The sequence below is a fragment of the Phlebotomus papatasi genome, chromosome 2 (assembly GCF_024763615.1).
Source record: "Phlebotomus papatasi isolate M1 chromosome 2, Ppap_2.1, whole genome shotgun sequence".
NCBI lineage: Eukaryota > Metazoa > Arthropoda > Insecta > Diptera > Psychodidae > Phlebotomus > Phlebotomus papatasi.
In genome coordinates this window covers 74,107,761-74,133,096 of record NC_077223.1, presented here as the reverse complement: position 1 = coordinate 74,133,096, position 25,336 = coordinate 74,107,761, and the positions used below count along the sequence as shown (strand labels likewise).

Below are 25,336 nucleotides of genomic sequence, written 5' to 3'. Positions count from 1 at the left end.
ATTTTGTATTAAAACCAAAATATCATGGATTTGGATGGAGTGACAGAAACGTGATATATGGGTGAAATGTAGACCAGAATGTTCTCTATAATTTTGCCGTAGAATTTGATCTCATCGATTAATCAGAAGCCGAGATAATCGAGGTTGTTTGCTTCTGAACTCGTTTTTTCGACCAGATCGCCCCAAGTGTTCATTTGGTGAACTTCAACTATATGAAATAATTGTTGTATTTTGTGAGACTTTCCATTTAAAACCCTATTAGGTGTGATTCCTTCTAATCACACCTATTGTAATCCTCGGATTTTCTCAAAGTGCTCCGATCGAGCTGAAATTTACAGGGTATATGTTTTGAACATCCCTGATGCCGAAAATCATAAGCCGGCAATTTCGGGTCCGGCTGCCGTCCGGCCGTCCGTAGTACGCAATATCTCTGGTTTGGATAGAGATATCTTCATAATTCTTTTTTTAATATATCTACGCGCGCGTACGACGATTTCTGTGCTATTAGTTTTTTAAAAAACCGGTTCTAAACCGGTTAAAAATCACGTTTTGTAGTTTATCTCGAAATCTAAGTATGCGATTTTGAATTTTTTATGTTTATCTTGTAGTCCAGAAAATTTAGACCAATTTAAAAAAAAGAAATTAAGACATTCGTCGAACTGTTCTCGAGATATTTCACTTTAAAGATCTCAATTTTAAGAAAATTTGCTATTAGCGTCAGGCGGGAAAAAAAGCGGGAGAAGCGGCGTCGGACAAGCTTTCCCCATATATATAGCACTTTTTCACTCTCCCTTTCTCTCACTCTCCCTCTTTACATAGTGAGTCTATATTCGAAGATTTGTAAGGTAGCATATACAATTCACGGTCCGCGACGTCTTTCGCGGATCTTCGCGAGGCGCGAATTTTTTCGCTGATTTTCGCGGAGCGCGAAGTTTTTCGCTGATTTCTATGGGGCACGAATTTTTCGCGGATTTTCGCAGGGTGTGAAATTTTTCGCGGGTCGCGTATTTTTTCACGAATTTTCGCGGGGCGCAAATTTTTTCGCGGATTTTCACGTGGTGCGTAATTTTTCGCGGAGTTTCGCGGGTCGCGTATTTTTTGCGAATTTTCGCGGGGCGCGAATTTTTTCGCAGATTTTCGCGAGGCGCGAATTTTTCGCGGATATTCGCGGGGCGCGTAATTTTTCCCTGATTTTTTCGGGGCGCGAATTTTTAGCGGATTTTCGCAGGGCGCGAATTGTTTCGCTGATTTTCACAGGGCGTGAATTTTTTCGCGGATTTTCGCAAAGTGCGATTTTCTGGGGTCGCTGACAGAGGTTCTCAATTAATGTAAAGTTGAGGCCTCTATCTTTCATAGTTTCCAAGATAATCGACTTTAAAGATTTTCAGACGCTTTTATGCATTTCTCATCCAATTTTCTTAATTTTCAAGTGAAATTTTGCACATATTAAGTCTGAAAGAGGCTCTATATGGACGTAAAGTTTGAGACCTCTATCTCTCATAGTTTCCGAGATAATCGACTTTAAAGATTTTCAGACACTTTTAGGCATTTCTCATCCAATTTTTTTCATTTTCAAATGAAATTTTGCACTTATCAAGCCTGAAAGGGGCTCTAAATGGGTGTAAAATTTGACATCTCTCATAGTTTCCGAGATAATCGACTTTAAAGATTTTCAGACACTTTTATGCATTTCTCATCCAATTTTCCTCATTAATAACGTTAATAAGTTACATACAATTTAAACGGAATTTGCATTATTTATGTATAAATATCGTTCAAGTTTGCCACAATCCGAATTTGCAACGAAGAAATCGCACCTCTATAGCTGATCTAGGCTTATCACTGGCTTTTTAAATATTTAATGTTACTTACTCTCAACAATCATTGTTCCCTGCAATTGGGCTTCTCCTAATTTATTCCTGGCCACAACTGTGTAGACACCAGCATCATCTCCACGAACACCTACAATGTCCAAAGCTACATAGCCGAAATCGTGATAGGTCTGAATACGATTTGCTGGCATTATAGGTTTTCCATTGTGATACCACTCTACAGTCATGGATAAGTCACTCTGGGGCTCAACACGAGCTTCAAAATGGGCTCTCTGACCCTCAAGGATTTTGTTGGTGCCTTTAAGTGGCCCAAGGAAGCGTGGTGCTTGTTTGATACTTGTATCCTCTTGTTCTGTCCTCGTGTAGCGCGAGGTATCCTCGAGATGTTGAATCTTCTGCAGTCCACTTGGATGCTGTGAATCATACAGAATGTCCTTCTTGGTCACCACACTGAGATTAGCGGTTGTCGTGGCTTGTCCAATGGAATTGTAGGCGCGGCACGTGTAGGTGCCAACATCGTGAACTGTAAGCTGTTTGATGGTCAGAGCTACATATCCAAAGTTGAAGAAGGATGTAATACGTGAACTGGCTTCTACAGGTCGTCCATCCCTAAGCCATTCTACTCGCAATGTAGGATCACCAACTGGTTCTAGGCGAGCCTCAAAGTGAGCAAATCCACCCTCACGAACTTCTAGTTGATCCTTAATAGGTGTCTTGAATTCCGGAGCATGAAGACTCTCCGGTACCTCTTCCACGTACTTTTGATGAGCTTGCTGTTGATAGGCCTCCAATTGTTCCACGCGCTCAATGTAGCGCTGTTGCTCAGGTATGCCCAAATCCGAAGTGACAGTACTCTTAGTGATAACACGAATGGTGGAGGTACTGATGGCCTCACCGAGTCGATTAACGGCACGAACTGTATACGAACCAGCATCTTCAGCCCGTAGGTGCAAAATATTGAGGGAGACATATCCGAAGTTGAAGATTGCAGTGATTCGCGAACTTGCCGTGATTGGGCGACCATCTTTGTACCATTCCACACGCATCGTTGGATCACTCACTGGTGTTAGTTGGGCTTCAAAATGGGCATTCCGTCCTTCCTCAATATCACCCAGATTGACCAGTGGTTTGATAAACACTGGCTTCTGGTTGGTCATCTCTTCAATGCTCTCGGCACGTTGATACTTGGAGTAATCTTCGAGTTGTTGGATCTGCTGAAGACTCTCAGGGTGTTGAGGTCTCTGTTCAATTGAAGCACGCTGAGAGACATTCAGCACAGCACGAGACTCTGCAACACCTGTTGCACTAGTTACACGACAAACATACTCTCCAGCATCATGACTGGTTACACTCAATAGATCCAAGGCGATGAAGCCAAATTTGAAGGTATAAGTAGCACGAGAGCCTATATATGGAAAAAAAATATTTTGTGCATTGAGGTCATTTTTTTTCTTCAAATAATTCATTGACTTACTAGCAGTTAGAGGCCTTCCATTGAGGAACCATTCGACGTACATGGTAGGATCTCCTACAGGTTCAATGCGAGCTTCAAAATGAATTTTTCCACCCTCCGTCTGTTGAACATCACGTAGAGGTACAATAAACTGGGGAGGTGGATAAACTCGATCAGCCTCTCCTGGCGCTAAATGGGGCTTAGCCCTTTCCACATGTTTCAAGTAGATAATTTCAGGGCCAGGAGCAGGTCTGCAAAATTAAAAAAAAAACAATGGCTTGCATTATAAATTGACTTTCAAAAGAAGATAAAAATATCTTTCTGCAAGAAAACCACAGTGAGGAATGTTACTTTTCATATTATCGCTACAAAAATCGAATATATACTCTACTCGATCTTTTTCCAAGTCTTAACCCTCTAACAGTGTTTTCTTTAATATGCAAAAAAAGTAGTTAAATAATTTTGTTTATGGTAATTAATGGTCCACTGAACTCAAAAAAACCATCCATTCTTCATTATCTCTTTCTGTTTGGACGCCAGGTGAGAAAAGCTAAAGACCGCCTGGAGGCGGTCATATCGGTTTAAGGAAAGGCATAAAAATACTGGAATATTTTAATTGAAAAATAGTGAACAAATAGTAAAATAAATTAATTTTAAACGTTTTTTATGGATGAATGTTGTATGATTATCTAAGAAAAGATAATTTTTAGGAGAAAAACGTTTATAATTTGTATAAATAGACGTTAATTAAGCTCAAGGTATGGCAATAAGACTGATTTTAAACTAATAGGTCGCAGGCTGGGTATAAAAATGTCATCTTCTTGTATAATTTGAAGGTCCATTGAAATACATTGATCATCTTCAGGTTTTATTTTACGATCTGGGGCATTAAAGGACGAAGTAGGGAATTCATCATCACTGTTGAAGTCTGCTTCTTTATCAATTTCACTTAATTCGCAGAAATCGACCATTTTACTCATTCTTCTGGACAGTCTAAACCATTAAATAAAAAAGTCGGTATTTTTTGAAAATTTTACAACTTAACCGATAAGATCGCCCCCAGGCGGTCTTCCTTTTTTTATTCTTAAACTCATACTTTTGGTTTCTTTTTTTACATTTATCAATCGATATATACAAACTAGAATAGCATATCTTTCAGAAAATAACATTTTTACTACAGTTAGATTACTTTAAAATTTTTTTTTGCACTTGAAAACGAAAAATGTTGCGAACGACATTTTGTTGTTTTTTCTCTGACCTGTCACACAAAACTGAAGATGGTAAGAAGTGATAGTTTTCGGCTTCTACCGCAATTAACAACTTACGAATTCTATTTGGAAATTAAATTTGGATTAATTAGTACTTAGTTAAGTAACTTTTGCAAAAAATGAACGCTTGACAATGAAATATCATTAAAGAAATCAGGATTTGACACTATTCTAATGTGATTGTATCTCATGTAGTATGGATATCTACTTAAAACTATTCCAAATTAGTCACATTCGAGAGTTTTATCTTGTGGTCAATCTTGTCCTTTAAATTCAACAGGATTGAGGTCCTTAGACCGTCCCAGCCATTCCAGAAGGTCAATTTTGTTATTATTGAACCACTTTTAAAAACTCTTGGCAGTGTGTTTGGGATCATTAGCTTGATTAAAACTTAAAAACCAAAAGCAAGTCCCTTTCGTTTTTGAAGTACATGTTTTGTCCAAAGATGTCCTTGTAAAAAAATTGGTTTATATTGGGTGATATTCCATATACAGGCCATAAGCCACTTCACAAAAAGTAACTCCATATTAAAAAATTACCACCGCTAAGTTTTACGTTCTTAGTTATGTATCAAGGACAAAATTCCTGACTTTTGGGACATCTAATATTTTATTATGTCATATCCCATGATATTAAACAAGAATACATCAGTTCAACGAATATTATTTCAGAATTACAGGTCCTTCTCCATATGCTCTTTAACAAAAATCAAACAACAGGTACGGTTTCGTTTGAATACTATCTCTGTACGTTTGGTAACACTTCCAAACTGGGTATTTTTACATAATTGGCTTTCAGTATTCCTCACATCAGTTACTTTGTCAAATTTTGTTCAATTTGTTCCTTTATTTTTGGAACGGCGGCAAATAAATGCAGGTTTACTATAAGAAGAATGGCAGAATCTTCTCTAGAAATTGTAATTTTTTCTCGAAATTTTCATGTTTTTGCGTGATTTGTAAGTTAGATCATAAAAAAATATTGAATTCATGGTTATCTTCCCTGAACAATATAATTTGCAAAATAAAATTGTTAGAGGAATGTTGGCATGGTTCAAACATAGTGAACCTTCAAACAACGCAAATTTTCTCTTTGTTTGCAAAGAACTAGTTCGTCATTTCCTAGCCATAAGATAGATCATTATTAAACTCATGAAACGAGATAAGAAATGGTAGGTCAACTGTTTGCAAACAAAGAGAAAATTCGCATCGTTTGAAGGTTCACTCTGTGCGAACCATGCCTACATGCCTTTATTTATCCTAAACTCTTTTACGTAAAGCCTATAAATCTGCGCCAAAGGCTTTATTTACATGATTTTTTAGTTCTCACAATTTTATTTTACAAAAACTTGTGGCATTAATGCCTATAATTATCAAAAATAAATAAATATCATGAATTTTAAATTAAAAGTGAATTTCAGGTAATATTTTCAGAAAAAATGAAAGTGTGCTATTTAAATTGTCCACAAGAATTATACCTAGATTAATAAAATGACAAAAACAGATGGTTCTAACAGATACAAATATTAAATAATTATCATTTTTATTCGCAATAGGCATTGTATTTTCTAAAAAAATAAAGCATGATCAGGTATAAAGATAGATATTGTATCATAAACATCAAAATAGGAAAATCCCTGAAGGTGTGGTATTTATCTTGTCGCCACTGTATGTTAGTTAGACTACAATTGAGGACACTGTAGACATTTTAACTTCAAATAAGTAATATTACCGCAATAAATGCGATTTATAGAATGACCGCCTTGAGGCAGTCTTACCTGTTAGAGGGTTAAATTGAAACGTAGTGATTTAGTCCTATTTCAAACAATTCATATAGTATTTAGTAGCTTAAAATAAAATTATTAAAATTTGAATAAGCTTTATAGATCCGTCTTGAACACTCAGTTTTAGTTTAAATAAGATGATATCCAAGAGAAACATTATCATGGGAAATATCTGTCCGCATTTCCCAACATTTTTATGAAAATTGAAAATGTCCTGAATAAGGTTACTAAAAAGAGAAATTCATGAATCAGATTTAGTTAACTATAGGCCAATGATCGTCTTGTTGAATCAGAATTGAGATTTAAGACATGATAAAACTTTTCTATGAGCAGGCGCTATAAGATTCAGACTTCATCTCAGGCTCAAACATTTTTGGCAATTTGCCACATAAATAATAAATATTTTCAAGACTTTGCTTAATCTCACTCCTACAGAAATTGTGGCACATTTAAAATTGTCTTGTGAATATAACTTGGCGAGAGGTTCTAAATAGAATCATCCCACGGATTTTTCTTAGAGGAAACACGTTAAATGCCACACTTAATTTTTGCTTCTTCTAAGTCATTACAAAGTGCGTGATTTTAAATTCCCAATTAAATTCGATGTCTTATTTAAAACAAAATAGGGTAAAGATGAAATAGATTAATGAATTCCAAGTTGAGATAATTAGCTTCAAGTACTTCAAAAGGGTATTTAAAATATTTCATGAATCATTTTAACTTCATTCTGAATGGGTCAAAATTACCAGGATGATCTTTACTAAGAGCGAACAGAATATTTGTTATTGGTATGACCATTTTGAGTTCTAATTAAATTTTAACATACTGCTGGGCTGGTACCTTTTTTTTTAGAAATTCAATTGTTAATTTTCAACTGATTTTCTTTTAAATTTCTTTATTCAAACCTTTTGTTTTATACTGAAAAATCATTTATAGATAATAGGTAATATTTTACACAGTTTCAGTGGAAGTAGCAAAACACAGTTTTTTTTAAAAAGATTTTTGAATATTAGATTCTGGTAGGAAATTTTATTGTATTTTGAGTATTCTTTGTCTCTATCAAAATTTTCCATCATTTAATTGTATTACTCTGAAGTACGTAAATTATTATTTCTTTGAATTTGAATTTGGTCTCACTATCAAATCAAAAACCATCAAAAGTCAGAGAAGCTGGCACAATCGACAATGCAGCTCCTATCGTCAAGTTAGCAGAAAGAATAGTTTTCCCGAGATAAAATCTAGTTTTTATTTGTTTTACGTTTCATCAATTATCTTGCATAAAATAATATTGCATTTGTTTCTACAGAATCACTTTCCTTCCGACTATTTAAGAAAATTATTAGTAAGGGAGACTGGGGCAAAAAGTCACAAAACCGATATTTTATTTTTTTTACAAGCTATCCGAGCGCCTCAGAAATTTCGAACAGCAGTTTTATAGGAAAATTACTTCTCTTCAACTTTGTGTAACTCATTTTCCTCTATTCTGTAAGAAAATACATTTATCGAACCGTTTTCTAAAAGGTAATTTTTTAACCATTCTCAAAAATATTGGAGCAATTAGTATCAAGTATGGATAAAAATTATCATATTTTGATTTGCTTTATTACGGATTTCCGTAAGTTTAAAAAATATCTAGATGACATATTTTCATAGGAAATTCCTCTATACCTTTGTAGACCAGCGTTTTCTCTATCTGAACGAGAAAAACGCTTTTAAAGTTATTTTCCAAAGGCTATTTTTGGCAAGAAAATTCTATTCAACTATTCTGAAAAGGCGAAAATAGCGAATTGAATGAATTTGACGAAAGGACAATGGGCAGAAATGTATTGGAGCTGGTCCAACCCTTCGCCACAGATAGGAGTAGGCCCATTTTGTAGGTGTTGGTGTACGACTTAAAAATTACCGAGACCAAAGTCAAAAAGGACTGTCAATCCTTGGGAAATTAACGATATCCTTCTGAAAATTCGCAACTTTGACAGCTTATTACTCGAAAATGGCTCAACCGATCTTAATGAAACTCGGATCAAAGTCGATATATGACTTAAGCTTTAAATAAATATTTTCAGATTTTCCCTTTGACTGCTCCGTCTGGTAGCTGCCATACAAACTAGCCATGTTTTAAAGCCATCGCACATTACAGGACAATAAAACGAAAACTTATTTTGTTTAATGGCAAATCACAGGCATTTTCGGAGTCCTTGGTGTGTCTTGAACATATCACCCGAAGAAACTTATAGTCAGATTTCTTATTTTCAGATATCTTAAAGTAAGAGTTCTTAAGAAATGGGTAGAACTATTTTTATGAGATTTACTTTTTTTTAAATAACTGCATATCGTGAGTTGTTGGCGTCAAAGAACGTTTTCTAAAAGAGAACTGAACTCAAGGAAGATTTTCCTAAAAGAAGCCGTATCCCTAGTCCACCATTATTTTTGTATCTATAGATTATCCTCAAATATCTTCGAATATTCTTTAATTCCGTTAAAAGTATTGCCTCGAGATCATCCTTTTGTAGTCTTTAGAGAATTATTCTCCTTCAAAAAGGAGCTAGGATTCTTGAAGTCCATAGGGTTGTAAAGGTACCGTTACTACAGAATTTTAACAAAAGGTTATGAATATAAATAATTAAAAAAATTTTGTCTCTGAATTCATTACTCAAAGTAATTAAATAACGGTATCTTTTAGGACCCTGCGATCTTTAGAGGTTTTAACTCTTTTTTCAAGCAGAATATCACTGCATATGAGACATTTTTCTAGATACAATCCTTTTTTTATGAATTTGAAGGATGGTAAAAGACTTATAAGGAAGAACTGGAAAATTGGAGGGAAAATGAAGAGGAAGTTCCAGGAAAATTTTCTTTGAGTCCTTATTTACAAAGGATTCCTAAAAGGACCAATATACGATTAACCATTATTGTATAATAATATGCAAAAAAATCATTACAATTCTTATACATATGTTTTATGCTTTAGTGCTTTTCTACATACTTTTGGGATTGGTCCCGGAACAAAAGTTGTTACCTTTGCCAATACCTATTCGGTGGTATAGGTCTCATTCATGGCGAAAGGGTGGACCATTTTGCCCATTGTCTTTTAAACCGCTTATCTCGGAAGTTTTTGAATTTTTAAATATTTTATTTTGTGACTTTTTGCCCCAGTCTCCTCTATTGAAAAAGATCAGGAAGAACTTGAGCATGGACACCTTTGAATTGGGGTAGCTTTGAAATAGCTTTTTCTTCAATTTTTAAATGTTACTACATTTTACCATTAGATAATTTATCTTCATAAACCAATTGTGAAGCAAAATTACAGAATGATAAGGCTAAATTTGTTTGAGAAATAGGAGAGAAATGCTTAATTTCAAAGATACCCCAATTCAAAGGCGACCATCTCCCCCTATTGCTGCCTGAAAGTACCTAACACTTTATGAGTAATTTTTATTATGGTATTATAAATTACAATTTTGGCCCGATTATCCGGAAAAATAGTATAATATATTTGTTATTGATAAATAGTGCAATTTTGCTCGTTTGAAAATGAAAGTGAACTCCGCAGCGGACTTTCATTATGTTTAATATAAAGGAACTCCCTACGAATAAGGGTAGGGGAGGGTGGAGTAGTTTCACGACGCTGAACAGCTCGCAGCAATTTTGAGAATCTCCACAAAATCGACTTTTAGAAAACGATTCGAAATTCACATTTCTTTCGAGATAGAGGAAAATAGTCTTCTGCAATTTTGTAGAGTAGTAAATTGGCTCATTATAAAACGTTTAAGTTTTCACAGAGCTGGTGAAAGAATTAAATATGCGTTTTGACAAGTTTTGCCCCAGTCTCCCCTACAGATAATCTTATAATCTGGTGTTTTTGAAAATTACACAGGAACTATTTATGGTACGGGAATTAATAAATAAATTTTATCCGTAGATAAAATCATTATTAATGTATTTGTATAACAAAATAACAGTTTCACTGAGCATAGTTTCTTACAATTTCCATATTTAACCCTCTAGCGTCCAATTTTTAAATATGAAAAAAATGTAGTGTGATAATTTGTTTTAGACTAATTACGATTCAATAAACTCAAAAATACCATCCGTTCTTCATTTTCTCTTTTAGTTTAGGCGAAAAATGGAAAAATATAAAAAAATTGAAACTCTTTTAGCTTCTAAAATTCACATTTTTACTTTTTTCAAATGTTATAAATAAAATACACAAAGTAGAACGATATCTTTCAGTAAAAAATAAATTTATTTTAGTCAGATTACTTTAAACCGGTATTTTTCTTGATTTTGTAAATGAGATTTTTTCCACAAAAAAAATTTCTACTTTTTCTCTGACCTGTCACACAAAACTTTGAATAGCAATTAAACGAAGAGTCAAAATGAGTTCAAACCTTGAATGGATGTTAGCAAAAGTATTACCGAGGATACTATAGCAATTCTGAATAAATAAAACCTTTATTGTTGCTGTAAATGCGATTTTTGTAATGCTACCCTGCAGTGACACTTAACCGTTAGAGGGATAAGGAGTAGTAAATTTAGTATCCTCATAAGACATGTTTTCGTAATAAATGTTATAAAATTAAATATATTACGAAAGAGCAGGACAATCTGAATATTACGTGACAGACTTAATTTTACTTACTTATTCATTTCTTTTTTTTAATATAGGATACGTTTACGTTTAATAGATTCCCCTATAGACATAGTAGATATTTAATAAAAGTGTTTCGTTCGTATTTTGATTGATACCATAATAACAATAGTTTTTTAAATGGGACGTTATAGTTAAAAAATTATCTGCAAGTACTTACTCAGGTTCGATGACTTTTGTGGGTCTTGGTAGATGAAGACGTCTCTGCTCGGGGATACCCTCCTTGGGTACTTCGACATAGAGCCTAGCTCGAGTGGCTGTAGAGCCAGCAACATTTTGGGCTGTGCACTGATACCATCCTGAGTCTGATGCCTTGGCACGCAGGATATCTAAAGTTGTAGCCCCACCTTCAATAGCAACCCTGGTATCAGGGCTGGCAACAATGGGAGCCCCATCTTTTTGCCATGTGATACGTGGTGTAGGAGTACCTACAGCTCGTGCGTTTAGCTGTACAGGCTCACCCTCATGAACGCTGACAGTGGTGAAGCGTTCGACAAATTTAGGCGCCACTACGACCTCTTTTTCGAGAACTGCCAGTCTGGCTTGGCATGCGACCTCGCCAGATTTGTTGCGTGCAACACAAGACACAACTCCGGCATCTCGTCGACTCACATTGATGATCATGAGTGAGTGGTTTCCGGATTCATTGACAAGAATCTTGTGTGTAGCATCATCACGCACTTGTTCGCCATTAATGTACCAAAGTACTTCGGGGTAGGGTCTTCCGGTGACGCGACAATCGAAACGCGACATTTTGCCCTCACTCGTCTCGCGATCCTGGAAAGTTCGCACAAATGTAGGTGCTAGGGCTTTACCAGCTTCTGCTACTTCGGCCATTGTGTCAACGGGTCTTGGTTCTGCCGCAGTTGCACTTTCGGCAGCCGGTTCAATGGCTAAGACAGCTGATGATACAACAATACCCTGGGTATTTTCAGCGAGTAGGGTGTAGTGGCCTGAGTCAGCGTAAGTGGCATTGCGAATACGCAGGGTTGCTTGTTGATTGGAGTAGGTCATTTCGTATTTCTCTGATGCCACGATGCGCTTTCCATTGCGGAACCATGTCAGACGTGGCTTGGGATTAGCGCCAACTTTGGCTGTAAATACTGCATCAGAACCCTCAATGAGCTTCGAATTGCGGGGCTTCTGAGCAATTTGTGGTGGGGCAGCGGGGCCCATGTTGCGATCGAGTTGAGTGCTCAATTGACAGTCAGATTCAGAAATATGACGTCGTGTAATGGACTCCCGGAAGGACACTTCGCGGAGTAAGCGATACTCAAATGTGTCTACCTTGAAGTCCTCCTCAACGAGACTGTAATTGTTGTAGCCATTGCTGAAATTCTGCTGTTGTTCATATCGCTGAGTGGACTGTGTATGTTGACCCAGTGTATTCTGGGTTGATTCATATGTTTGGGCAAATTCCTTGCGGTAGCCCTGAATTTGGGGCTGACCCTCAAACTGGATGAATACAGAGCAAATAGCTTCGCCATAGTCATTAACGGCAAAACATGTGTATTCGCCAATATCTTCGGGGCTGATTTGACGTATCAGCAGGGAGACATCGCCCGTGGCTTCATTGTAAGTCATACGGTATTTCTGGGACTCGAGAAGTGGTGCACCTTTTCGAGTCCAGGAAACACGTGGCTTGGGATTACCACCGAGGCGTCCCTGAAACAGAGCATCTCCCCCTTGGGCAAATCTGGCATTCTGAAACACTTGCTCAAAAACTGGTTCACGTCTGCCACCAGCAGGGCCACCACCGTATGGCTTTGGCGCCACTTGCTGGTATTGCTGCGTGCTCCTTTCGAATTGCTGCTGCTGCTGCTGATAGACTTGCTGTGGCTGTTGCTGAATAGCCTGTTGCTGTGATACTCCATGAACTAAAATAAAGTGAAAAATTGAGGAAAAAAAAAGAGGCGTGAGAGTGTGAAAATAGCCCATGAATGTGAAGAACAAAAATATTTTCCCGATGAATCTCTCTCGCAGAAATATGCATAGAGAAGGATGTTAAAAAGAGAGATGCTAGAGTTTCTTGGCACAAATCCACATTCTATGTTGCTATTTTTAAGACTTTTCACCATTGAGATCACGTTACGCGGAACCTTTTTAGGAGCACTGAGCTCAGTCGTAATCCAAACTTCGTTGACTAAACTACTCAATTTATTGAATAAATATTTTTTTTAAGAGTCCTTTTTCATATTAAAATTTCTAAATTTTTTGCAAAATTTCTACATCATTCAATGAGAAATTTCATGGGTTTTTGGAGAATTAAAGAAATATTCAAATTGAATCACTTTTTGCGGAGTTATCGAATTTAAACGGTTTTAGTGAAGATTTTGTTAATCAGTCCTTTTCACAAAAAAATACACAAAAATGAGAAAAAATCCAAAATTTCAATAAAATTGCATTTAATCGGTCTGGATTTAATGAATTTTGTCCTTCCCAAACGATATTTTTGAGAAAAATCACTTTTAAGCACCGTTATATAACGACCGAAAAATTCACGAAAACCCTTTAAAAATCCAAATTTTCTTCAAAAATCACTCAATTTTCTTGCGGATTTCACGAATATTCTGAATATCTTAAGATTTTGTGGATTTTAAGAGCACTCAAAGCACATTTATCGTCTTTTTTCTGAAAAAAAAAAAAATTCACCAAGTTCAATTTTTTGGGCATAAAATCACTGTACACTCTAAAAAACATCAATTTGGCTGAATTTCCAGCTGTAGCAATAAAATCCACATGTTTCACAATTGTTGTAATTAACGGAGAGAAGAAAGTAATGATGAACCATATAAAGAAAATCCACTTTTTTGTCACAGAAATCGCACAACAACGTCTCTTTTTTCTGCTTGTTTTTGAACCAAATGGCGTAACTTTATATTTAATATTCAATGCAAATCCACACCATAAATGGCAAAGCCAGTCACTTGATTTAGCTCAAATTAAATGGCTCAATGCACATACACAAGATTTATGCTGCAAAAATCATAAAATGCACCAAAGAATGATTTGGGAGAGGGAGAGACACTGATAGACAAGATCTTCACCATAAAGATCGCACACGATTTTTTCCTTTTTCAGTTTGGATTACGACTTTTTAGCAGTATTATTGCCAATGAAAATGTCCATTGGACCACACAATGCACATAAAATAATTTTCCTTTCACAGGAATAATTCCACACCTCTCTGTTGAGTCGTAAATTGCTGACGGCTCACAGTATGTTCAGAACGGCTAATCCTTTGCTGGGAAATTTGCTGCTCATATTGCTGCTGCGAACTAACAATTTGTTGCGATTGTTGAGTTTGCTGCAGCTGATATGGATTAGAATTCTGTCGCTCCATGATGAGAAATATCTCTTAAATCCAAAATTGTAGCAAAGAATTGCACAAGAAAAATACACAAGAATTCTATCTTTCAATTCTTTTTCCGTGAAAACTTGGATAAGATCTTCTCACAAATTCACAAATTCTTCCTTCTTCTCAATGGGTTCGCTCAAAAAGAAATTTTCACAAGAGCGATTGCACTCAATCAGACAGAAAAAAATCTCCACTTTTAATTAAAACACTAGATAAATAATTTCTATTTTAAAATAAATAACTGTGTTAAATAGGCACAAAAACGAACAAAAAAATCCAACAATAGAGCGCAATAATCCTTCTTGGTTCCTATCTCGATGAAAGTCGATCCGAAAATTTTCTAAGTCCACTCTTCAACTTATTCACTAAGTCCACTAACTAGCAAATTTTATTTCAATTTGCCGTCCGGGGCTCTTCTCAGCTAGCAGAGAGCTCAAGTCATCCCGCGAGACTAACTTTTCAAGACGTCGATCGTATTTGAGTAGCGAGCGAAGAGTGATCTTCTTGTGATCGTGCATACCCAGTCAATGGCTGAATTTTCACGAAAATTTTCTGGTGGGGGAAATTTTCTGTGTCCCAAAATAACTTTTAACAAATCTTTTTAGAACATGGCGCAAAAAATACACCTAAATCCAACACTGTACTCGGTTACGAAAATTATTTTAAGATCAACCGATCACCAAACGATTACCCTCGCACGATGACTATCGGAGATACTCGTCTTGCACTTCGGCTATGTCTTATCACAAGGTAAACAACTTCCTCCTGATAAGAGCTTCCCTATCAATGTTTTGATCGCTAAAAAGGCATTATACATGCGAAAAAATTCGGATTTTTTGCATTTTTCAATTTCAGCATTGCTCCAGGATCATTTTGATAAGATATCCAGAGATGGACATTTTTGGATTCATCTCTGGAATTACCTCTATAACAATCTTTAGGGTATTAGGATCCAAATCTAATTAGAGAAAAAATTCTCTTTACCATAGCTTCAGAATAATGAGCAATTAAAGTTTTTTGGAAATTTTTTAGAATCAATGACTTGTAGTATGGAAATTTATGATCCGAGTTGGATTATTTTGGACCAGAAAGGTTCATAATTCCATACACTACAACTTCTTGGAACATTGCAATTTTGTACGACTTCTTCCTAGGGATTTTTTGCATGGTTTTTATAAAGGATGCAGCATAAAATTGAAATTCAACAAAAACTAAAAATCTAATTATTTTTAAAAATTAAATTTATGACAGATCCATTGTGCACATATTTAATAGAGGTCATTGAGTACTACAAAATGTTGAGGGAATAATTTTTTTGTGATTAAAATTGTCCGAGATATTCAATTTTTATCACGTAAATATTCTAAATTTTGCCACTGATTATCGGAAAATTTAAAAATAATTGATTTTCTAATACTCAAGAAGGTTCGATGTATTAGGAAAAGATCTCTACTTCAACAAAATCTAACGTTTAGGATCAAAATCATTGCAATCTAACAATAAGATATCCAGTTATAAGAGATAACATAATAAAAATTGGGTGATTTTAAATGGTAATAACCAGAAAACTATTTTTAGGCAAGAATTTGCACTAACAAATTCTTAATTAGGGTAAAATGTTGCATTGAAAAACGTCCTTAAGTGAGAAATTTTTTTCCTGAAAAAATCCTTTTCATCCTTTTTCGTCCTTTTATTACTTTAGGAAATGTCTATTGAAGCCTTCCGAATATAACCCAAAGACTTTGAGTTCAAAGTCCGGACAATGCCTGGAGAATAAAACGTTTTTAAAATTAACATTGAACTTATATGATGTTTGTAATAGAAAGAGCAATAAATGATGATAATAATGTATCAATTTTCCAATTTGTCAATTTCAATTGAAGAACAAGATGTTCAAAAAACCATTAAAACCTAATAAGTTCCCAATGCTTATTGATATCGTGTTCGTATTGTCAAAAATAAGAAGTGAAGCAGAACGCAATGTCTTTATTGTGACCCTTTTCATCGTTCTTTTTTTTCTTATTTCAAAATAAACAATCAGCTGGGAATCTCATATTCATGTGGAATAAATAAATGAAATTGTGGCGTCATATGAAGGTCAGACGCAATTGGATTGGAATGGAAGAGTTTCGAGTGAAATTGGTAAAGTTCGTCTCAGCAGAAAACTCAGATGAAATTGAGTTGGAGAAAAAAAATTTACTGAATGACACAATCGATGGACATTGATCGTGAAATATATCAGAAGAAATCAGATAGAAATAGACGGGGTATTGGCAAATTTTTATTACTAAACCTATATAAATATTGAATGTTTGATGGGGCATGAACAAATCTCTGCTGTCAATAGAAAATTTAGTTTGTTTTATTTAATGTTCTTGAAAAGACTTTTATTTTTTACATGAAAAACTATCTGCTGAAATTTGCAAAATAAACTGTTTAAAAGAAATTAGTCTAATTTTGAATGGATATAATAACAATTCGTACAATGTGTCTCTCATCAAACATAATCTGTGAAATTTCATTGAGAGCCGCATGTACTTGAAAGCAGCATCCTGTGGCAAGACATGAGGAAAAAGATCATCAATTAAACTTTCAAACAAATCACGAATTCTTTACACATTACATTATGACGATCATTTCAGAATAGAAGTGGACTTTAGGCAAAATTATTATATTGCATTTATTGTAATTGAGACGAAGAAAGCCACTGAAGCAATCGCGGAGTAGGTAGGGACATGAATTACGTCCCTTTCACGCAGAAGACAACTGTTAAAATCAGTGTTTGCCGTGTAAAATGTGTATAGTTATTTGGCCTGTAAAATTCGGCGATATAAGACAATCTCAAAATATCATGCACTGAAAGTAAATGATCATGGATTTTGGGTTCTTTTCCAAAATTTACTTTGTAATTTACTTTACTGTACTTATTTGAACTTTGAACTTTTAGACTTCACATAAATCGGTTCGGGTTCTGCTTGTATTCTTTTATGAACATGTCTTAAAATATTTGTGGTGCGATGTCTCGTCTGTCTGGTTAAGTTTCTTATAATAAATATGTTTGATCAGTATACTAGTAGTAGTTTGGTTTACAAAAAAAAGCTTTTAATTAGCAAATAATTCGAAGTGGTCAACAAAGGATTCTATTTCCAAATATCGCAGCGCAAGATTGATCAAAAATCAATTTAAACAATATTTATAAAGCTGCCAAGATTGTTCATAACTTCTGCGCTTTCTATTCATAATTTCTGTTCTCTATCTAGTTATCAATTTTAATTTTTACCATTAATATAATTCTTAAAATAATCATAACTCTGTTTTCAATCAGGATTTCATCGAAATGTAACGTTTCTTGAAATCTTAAAACTTAATAATAATATTTTAAAAAAAAAGATTAAAAAAGCTTAAGAAGCTTATATTAAAGACAATTAAGTTTGTGAGCTATCATATTGGAATGCACATTTCATTAGTTTTCAGAATCTGGAACTTTCTTCCTACTCAGGCCAAAGGTGGTAATCTAGAATCATTTACACTTCAATGTGATACCTTTTGCAATTTTAGAACAAGAAGTGGTCCGCGAAGGTGGAACACGGACAGTTTTCTTAAAGACCTCTTGAGAGTTATAGTGCTACGGGGAAGTGGAATGGAACTGAGTCTTATCATCATGTAATTTAGATTTGCTGAGATAAATTATAGTATCATAATAAGGTTGATTTTCTTTTAAAAATAGGTGAAAAACCCATTTTCAAAGCTGCCCTACTTTAAAGGTGCCACACTTTCCCCTACTCCAATGAAAAATGAACATATTTTTTTAGCACTTCATTGTTCAGATAACTGAGAGTGACGAAAAACAATTTAAGCTTAAGGTGAAATGGGGTAGTTTGTAATCTAATCCGGAATTTTAAGATATCCTTACTGCTTTAGATGGGTAAGATAAAAAGAACAAGAAACACGTAGTCTTGATTGTAGGGCGCGTACTTCTTTGTGGTATTCTTTTTCTCTTTGTTTATCTGAAATATGAAGAAATCTCAAAATTCAGAATAAGAAATTATTCTGAATTACCCTCTTTTGCTCTAAGATATTTCAATGACGCATATATAGAATCCTGACACTCATTTTTCAAATAGAAGTTACCAATATTTCTTAAAATTTATATAACTTACTAACTAATACAAATTTTTGAAATTGAAACATTGATATTAAAAGTCTTGTTGCTCTGCAAGTATATCGCATCTTCTGGCGACCGCAACTTATGCTATTGTAATAAAAAAAATCTTTTCTGTGAAAATTTATTATCTATAAAGTACGAATAAACTATAAAACTGATTAATAAGTTTTCAAACAACACTACCATGGCCGAATATAAACTTTAATCCGAGTTTTAAGTTTGCCCACTAAATTTTTTAAAAAGATTCTATGTACCTAACAAATTCATATGATCTAGAGCGAAAGTGAAAGATTCCGTTAATAGTTCGAGCCCTCATCATCGCGTTTTTTGATTTGCTAGATCTTATAGAGTGACTTTCGGTAAATCGGTTCTTTTAACCGTATAGAAAAGCCCACAGCAGATAAAGACGCGCACCACAAAAAATCATTTTTATTGTTTAAATTAAGATTTTAGAGAAGACCTTCAGGTTTCGCACAACACTGGTTTCGAACACTTCATTTTTTTGCGTATTCCTTTAATGAATTTGACCTACTTTTTCGAGAAATGTTTGACATAAAATTATCTATTAAAATATATTGCCATATACATGTCAAATTCATTAAAGAAAACTAGTGATAAGCCTAGATCAGCTTATTGTAGGTGAGATTCTTAATGGGAGCTAACTCGGAATGTATGCAAATTCGATTTAGAGCTGAAGTTGGGGGACGCCATTCAGTTAATTTGAATCAAATTCGTGAAATAATAATACAAATTTTGTATTTAAACCAAAATATCAAGGATTTGGATGGACTGGCAGAAAAGTGATATATGGGTGAAACGTAGACCAGAAAGTTGTCTATAATTTTGCCATAGAACATGATCTCATCGATTACTCAGAAGCCGAGATAAGCGCGGTTTTTTGTTTCTGAACTCGTTTTTTCGACCAGATCGCCCCAAGTGTTCATTTGTTGAACTTCAACTATATCAAAGAATTGTTGTATTTTGTGGGACTTTCCATTTAAAACCCTATTTTAAGTGTCTTGGTGGAGTAGAAGGCAGTCAAATTGGCATCTGAGTGATTTCAAAGCGTTATTATGGGAAAAATCAATTTTTTCACACTTAAACGGCAAAATAGGAGTGATAGCGTAGTATGAGCGGAAAATGATGTATGGACGAAATGTAGAGACAATTGTCCTCTACAATTATGTCGAAGTAATCATGAAAATCGGTTCAGCGACAGTCGAGATAATTGAGGTTATGTGATATTGAAATTGGTTTTTCGACTGTGGCGCCCCTGGTGTTGGTCCCACGAAGTTAAAATTATCTAGAAAGTTGTAGCATTTGGTGAGATCTTTCATTTAAGCCCTCATTCATCAAAATCGGTCACATAGAACCGTAGATATGATTTTTTGAATTTCGTGAACTTTGACCCCTCATATCTCCGGTTCTGTTTTAACCACAGCGCACTTACGCACCATTTTGGAAACGTCCTAGACTGGACTACAACATACTAAAATTTCATTAACTTGCACAATGCCGTTTTTGAGAAAAGTGACTTTGAATTTCGATGAATTTTGACGCTATCACAGCGCCACCTGTGGTGACTTTTTGAACTTCCATCTGAAAGTGCTCATCGATACGAAACCAAAAAGGTAAAATTTAGGTCGCTATGTTAATTAGAACCGGAGATAGAGGCCGGTCAATGTTCGAACTTTGACCCCTTATAGCTCGGGTCAGGGGTTTTAGATCGACTTAAGGTTTTTTTGTTTGATAGGTATAATCAAAGGCTACAACATACTAAATTTTCAGTCCGATGCACAATGGAATTTTTGAGTTATTTAACTTTTAAGATTTAAAAATTTTCTTTTTAATAATAGCGCCCCTAGCGGTGGTTTTATGAACTTGCGATGTTAGAAGGGGAAGTGGCATTTCACGAGAGCTTTCCAAAAAGCCCTCATTTTTTAAATTCTGACAATTAGAACCGGAGTTATGGCCATTTTAAGAAATTTTTTTTGGACCCTTATAGCTCGAGTCAGGGGGGTCGGGGGACCTTAAGTTTGGTGTTGATGGAAAGCCCTAAGGCCCAGCTATAACATACTAAAATTTGAGCCCGACCGATGCCATAGGGGCTGAGCTATTGAGAAAACAAAAATGGGAATATTCTAAATGGTTGGGAGGGGGGTGGGGGGTGGGGAGTCAATGCACCAAGTTGCAATTTTCATGCGATATATAACCTTTGCCGAAAACCGCAAGTCGATATCTTTTTTAGTTTAGGAGCTATTAAATTAAGCTACAAAGAGCGAGCGGCCGGCCGGCCGGGAACGTAACTTAGCCCCCCATATACACCCAGCGAAATTTAATTAAGAAGTTTGCATTAATTGGTAGTGAGCCGCGCTCACTACCATAAAAAAAGTTGTTATACAGACCTATATTGTACAAAAAAATTTTAGGCTGATCAGATGTATAGATGACCCACACCAGCCAATTAATGCAAACTTCTTAATTAAATTTCGCTGGGTGTATTCGTGATCAGGAAGTGCTGAAACACATTTTGGCAAAGTTTGGGGCCGATCGGACGACATGAAATTTTGTTAGGATTATAGTAGGTGAGATTATTAAGAATCTCACCTAATTTCAGTAAGACTATGACTAAACGTACTAAAGCAATTTTAAACGAATAAAGACATAATTATTCGTAAGACATAATTATTATTATTATGAACAAGAATCGTTCGCTTTCAAACAGTTTAAGGCCCGAATTTCTCCATAATTCGGATGACATTTGATCGGTACTAAATATCAGAGCTGAGATACGAGAGTATACGAGACTAAAATATTTTTTGGGATTATTTAATTACATATGGATTAATCTTTAATACCAAAAACACTGATTTTAAGAATTTGAGAAAATCTAGATCTTATCACATTTTCACTATTTTTATTTTCCTAATAAAAGTAATGCTTCTTACTTTTTGGTTAATAACTCAAATGTATTAAGACAAGTTAAAAAGATACAAATCGATCCACTGCAAGAGGTTTTATATTGAAATGATACAAGAATAATGAGAGATTCACTCGGGATGTTGAAAATATAGGTATAAAATTTAGATCCACCCCTCAATGAGTAATTCTAAATTCTTGTTCACCCACACTAACTCCTCCGAGGTGATGATAAATTTTGAGGAATTCGAGGTAGGTGGATTTGTGTTTAAAATTGCAAAAATCCGTTTTTTTAAATATATATTTTTTCTATATAGTTTGCTCTACCTGATTCCGAGGATGATGTTGGTGAAAGCAAGCACTCCAAGATGTTCTCCCATTTCTCTGTCAGTTGTGGACTATTTCTGTTCACTGGGTGTTGCTTGTATTCAACAATATAATGGGTATGATTAGACTTTGTTGAATCTGCAAAAAATCACATTGAAGAGAATTTAGCAATCTTCTAAATGGGATATCTCTAACACTTCGTTTCATGTGAGATGTTGTTGTTTCTTTAAATTCTGTCTTAAAACTCCATTTCGCCCACATAGTGCAATGAAAAATTGCCTCTGCGCAAAAACTGAAAATGAGATTTCTGTGTTCTTTTTTTTCTTGTCCTTTTGGAAAATCCGGACAATAAACAGCTTTTCCTCAGTTAATTTTGGATGAAAAAAAAATTGTTGATATTTTCGTGAATCTCTGGCAATTTTGTGAGTATGTGATTTTAGGACACATTTTTTGGCACATTGAAAGCCACTTTTTCTATTTATAAATCTCATTTTCTTCTGCATGTCGGAAAATTCTGGGTGTTTTCATGACAATTTTATATCGTCTGTGTGATTGTTGATGAAATTTTCGCACAAGTGATTAAATTTCCAAAGAAAATGAAACGTATTTCTCTGAAATTTATATATAGACATGTGTCATTCATCAAATACACATTATAATAAACAAATTATAATATCGTGAAAATTCCACAAACATTTTCAAAATTGAAACGCATTGAGACAGTAGAGCCTTGAACAATTCTCCAAAGTGGTGAAATTAACAAAACGATTGTGGTTTATGTAGGAAGGACTAAAAGCACTCTACTCGAACTAATTTTGGCACACTTAAAACCCACAGTCAATTGGCAATTTTACAAAAGTATTTCAACTTGAACAGAAAATATTTTCAATGCAATCATCTTGCAGCTTCACTTCCGATGTGTCTAATTAGCTACTTGCTAATTCATACAGCGCATCGTCCTATTAATTGATCAATAAATGATGTCTGAAAAATCTGAATAAAATTTTATTTGCCCTAATCACATATTTGGCAAAGTGTTGAAATATTTTCATTCACTTAAAGGATAATTTCTTGCCACGTTGAAGTTTAAAAGTGCAATAAATCATGATTACGATGAATTAATCATAAGAAATTCACAACTTTATTTATTTATATTTTTCAAATATTTGAATTATTTGACTTATTTATCACTATTTCTTAACAGTGAAGTAAAAAAAAGAAAGAAAAATTCAGAAGTAAATTTCCAAAGACGAAAGATCACAGAATTTTCTCGATGATATCTTTTCCCACGCGCAAATAATAGTTTCATGGTAGAGGTTGTAAAGGGGAAAAGATCAGTAGTAGATATTTTCTCTCTCAATTCCATTCTAATTTTATTTATAATCGAGAAATACAGAATTGTCTCTTAAATCCTCTTTCTTTTTATTTCATTCTGGTGAACGTAGCGAAATTTACGATATATTTTTTTTCTCTGAGGAAACATAAACTTTCTACCATTAATTATTTTCTACCAACATCTTATGCCGATTTTTAAAATAGTCCTTTTAGAATTTATTGCGTTGCAGTTACAAACAACTTTTGAACAATACTAATATGATTTGATCAGTAATGTGAAAAAAGGTCAAAAAATGAGCATTGTAGCATTTTTTTTTAGATTTATAAAAAGTTGATATTTTTTAAATATCTCTAATCAAATAAAATTTAAAACGAAGACTGGGGATAGATGGGTAGTAAGACTTTAATAATCAGTATTTTATATGGTCTGCAATTAAAATTTGATTAGGAAGAAATCTTAAAAACCAGCATTGAACAACTTTAAATACTTAAAAGCAACGATATCAGTATGAAAGTTTTGCAAGGGAAAAATACAGAAATAATAAATATTAATCATTTCCTACTTTAACTGACTATCTTGCATCTTTATTTACAAAAACTATTCTTCTTATGGCCAAATTAATTACTATTTAAAAAAGTAAATTACAAAAACAAATTTGGTTACGGCGTTATCACACTTGCACATTAAAATTTTAATGTGATTCACATTAATTGTCGCTTGTGAGCGTCCAAATATGTTATTTGTGTCTTTGAGTCACTTAATATTTGGGGTTTTTCTATTTATTCATGAAGAAGTGGACTTGGCCTGCAAAAATAAGTTTAAAATTACCTAAAGCATAAATATTTTTCACATTAAAAAATTAAAGAGAAAATCGCATTAATTTTTCGCATTAATGCTATAAATCAATTTATATCAAATTTTGCGGGCCAAGCCTCCCTTTCTATCAACAAATAGATCAAATTTTGAATATAAAATAATTCAAACACACAAATTACACATTTGGACTCTCACCAGCGACAATTAATGGGAATCATATTAAAATTTTAATGTGCAAGTGTGATAACACAGTTAAGCAGAAATTGAAATTAAAAAAAAAACCTGTTCTTTGGAATACTAATTTTTGATCAGTAGAACATCTAAATTTTTCCGAAAATTGGTCTAATTTATAATTAACGCCTAAGATAGTTGCAGGTAAAACAATAACCTACTTTTCCTTTGTTAAACCTGCAAGGAAATTTGATTGCTCTTAAAATGGTGTCATATAACCTTTTAGACCAGGAAAACTTCATGAATTCAAAAATAACAGCTTTTTATTTCTCAAACGTTTTGATTATAGTCAAGTGTGCTAATCCGGGCGCTTCGCTATCTGGATCGTTTATGACTAATCCACTTAAAATATTTTCATTTTAATTTTCGTAATATATTCACTACAGTAACATAATATAACTATTCAAGTTTGAGAAAAAGCAAAAATAATATTTTTATCCATTAAATAAGTGAGGGTAATCGACTCATTTCAATTTTGTGCCAGCTGGGTTCTTCACTAAAAATTTTCTAGTCAGTGATATTTTCGTTAATGACAGCTGGTTTATTAAAAACATTTATTGATTTTTCCTTGTGAAAAAAGTATTTTTAATCCAAAGGTTTACCTAAAAGTGAATTAGCGAAAAGGCGATCCACTTAGTGCATGCTGACTTATTTCAGTATTATCATTATTTTATAAATTTTCTTTAATATTTTTGATAATTTTTTTTTTATATTATGTTTCTGAGTGAAACAGTGAATAATTCTATGGATTTAGAAGAAGTAAAAAAGACTTTCATCAGTCCTAAAACAAGCGTTTAAGTAGCACTCTTCGGAAAGCGATCCACTTACCCCATCTTACTCTATGTCTATCCCCTCTATCCCGGTCTTTCGCAGTTTTCCTAATTTTCCTAATCAAGAAAAGGTGTTTTGAAGGCTTAAATTTTTTATTTAAATTCAGCTCAAATTTGTTTTTAAGCTGACCGAATTTTATTTTGTTCTTGATCGAATACATAAAAGCGAATTCCTATCCAAATCAAAATCTGTTTCAATAGTTTTTTCCAATAATATTTGGTGGTCGGTAAAAAATATATAAACTAACCAAAGGGTGATAGAGCCATTTTGAGCCTATAAAGCCTACATTGAATTGTGAGTCTACATTGATATATGTTTTTCGCGTGTTTATAAAGGAAGTTGGACCGTTGGACCTTATAATATTTTTTT

The 25,336-nt window shown here is 34.2% G+C and overlaps 1 protein-coding gene across 1 annotated transcript in view; it reads right to left on the bottom strand.

Moving 5' to 3' along the window:
* The window catches only part of LOC129801038 (titin-like), a 257,548-nt gene that overhangs the window by 134,965 nt on the left and 97,247 nt on the right, over positions 1-25,336 (bottom strand). The window contains exons 31-35 of the mRNA XM_055845796.1: positions 21,754-21,891; positions 14,168-14,341; positions 11,145-12,861; positions 3,307-3,536; positions 1,873-3,237 (exon numbers count right to left, since the gene is read on the bottom strand). Coding sequence (XP_055701771.1) covers positions 1,873-3,237; positions 3,307-3,536; positions 11,145-12,861; positions 14,168-14,341; positions 21,754-21,891 — 3,624 coding nt within the window. The remainder of the gene's footprint in view (positions 1-1,872; positions 3,238-3,306; positions 3,537-11,144; positions 12,862-14,167; positions 14,342-21,753; positions 21,892-25,336) is intronic.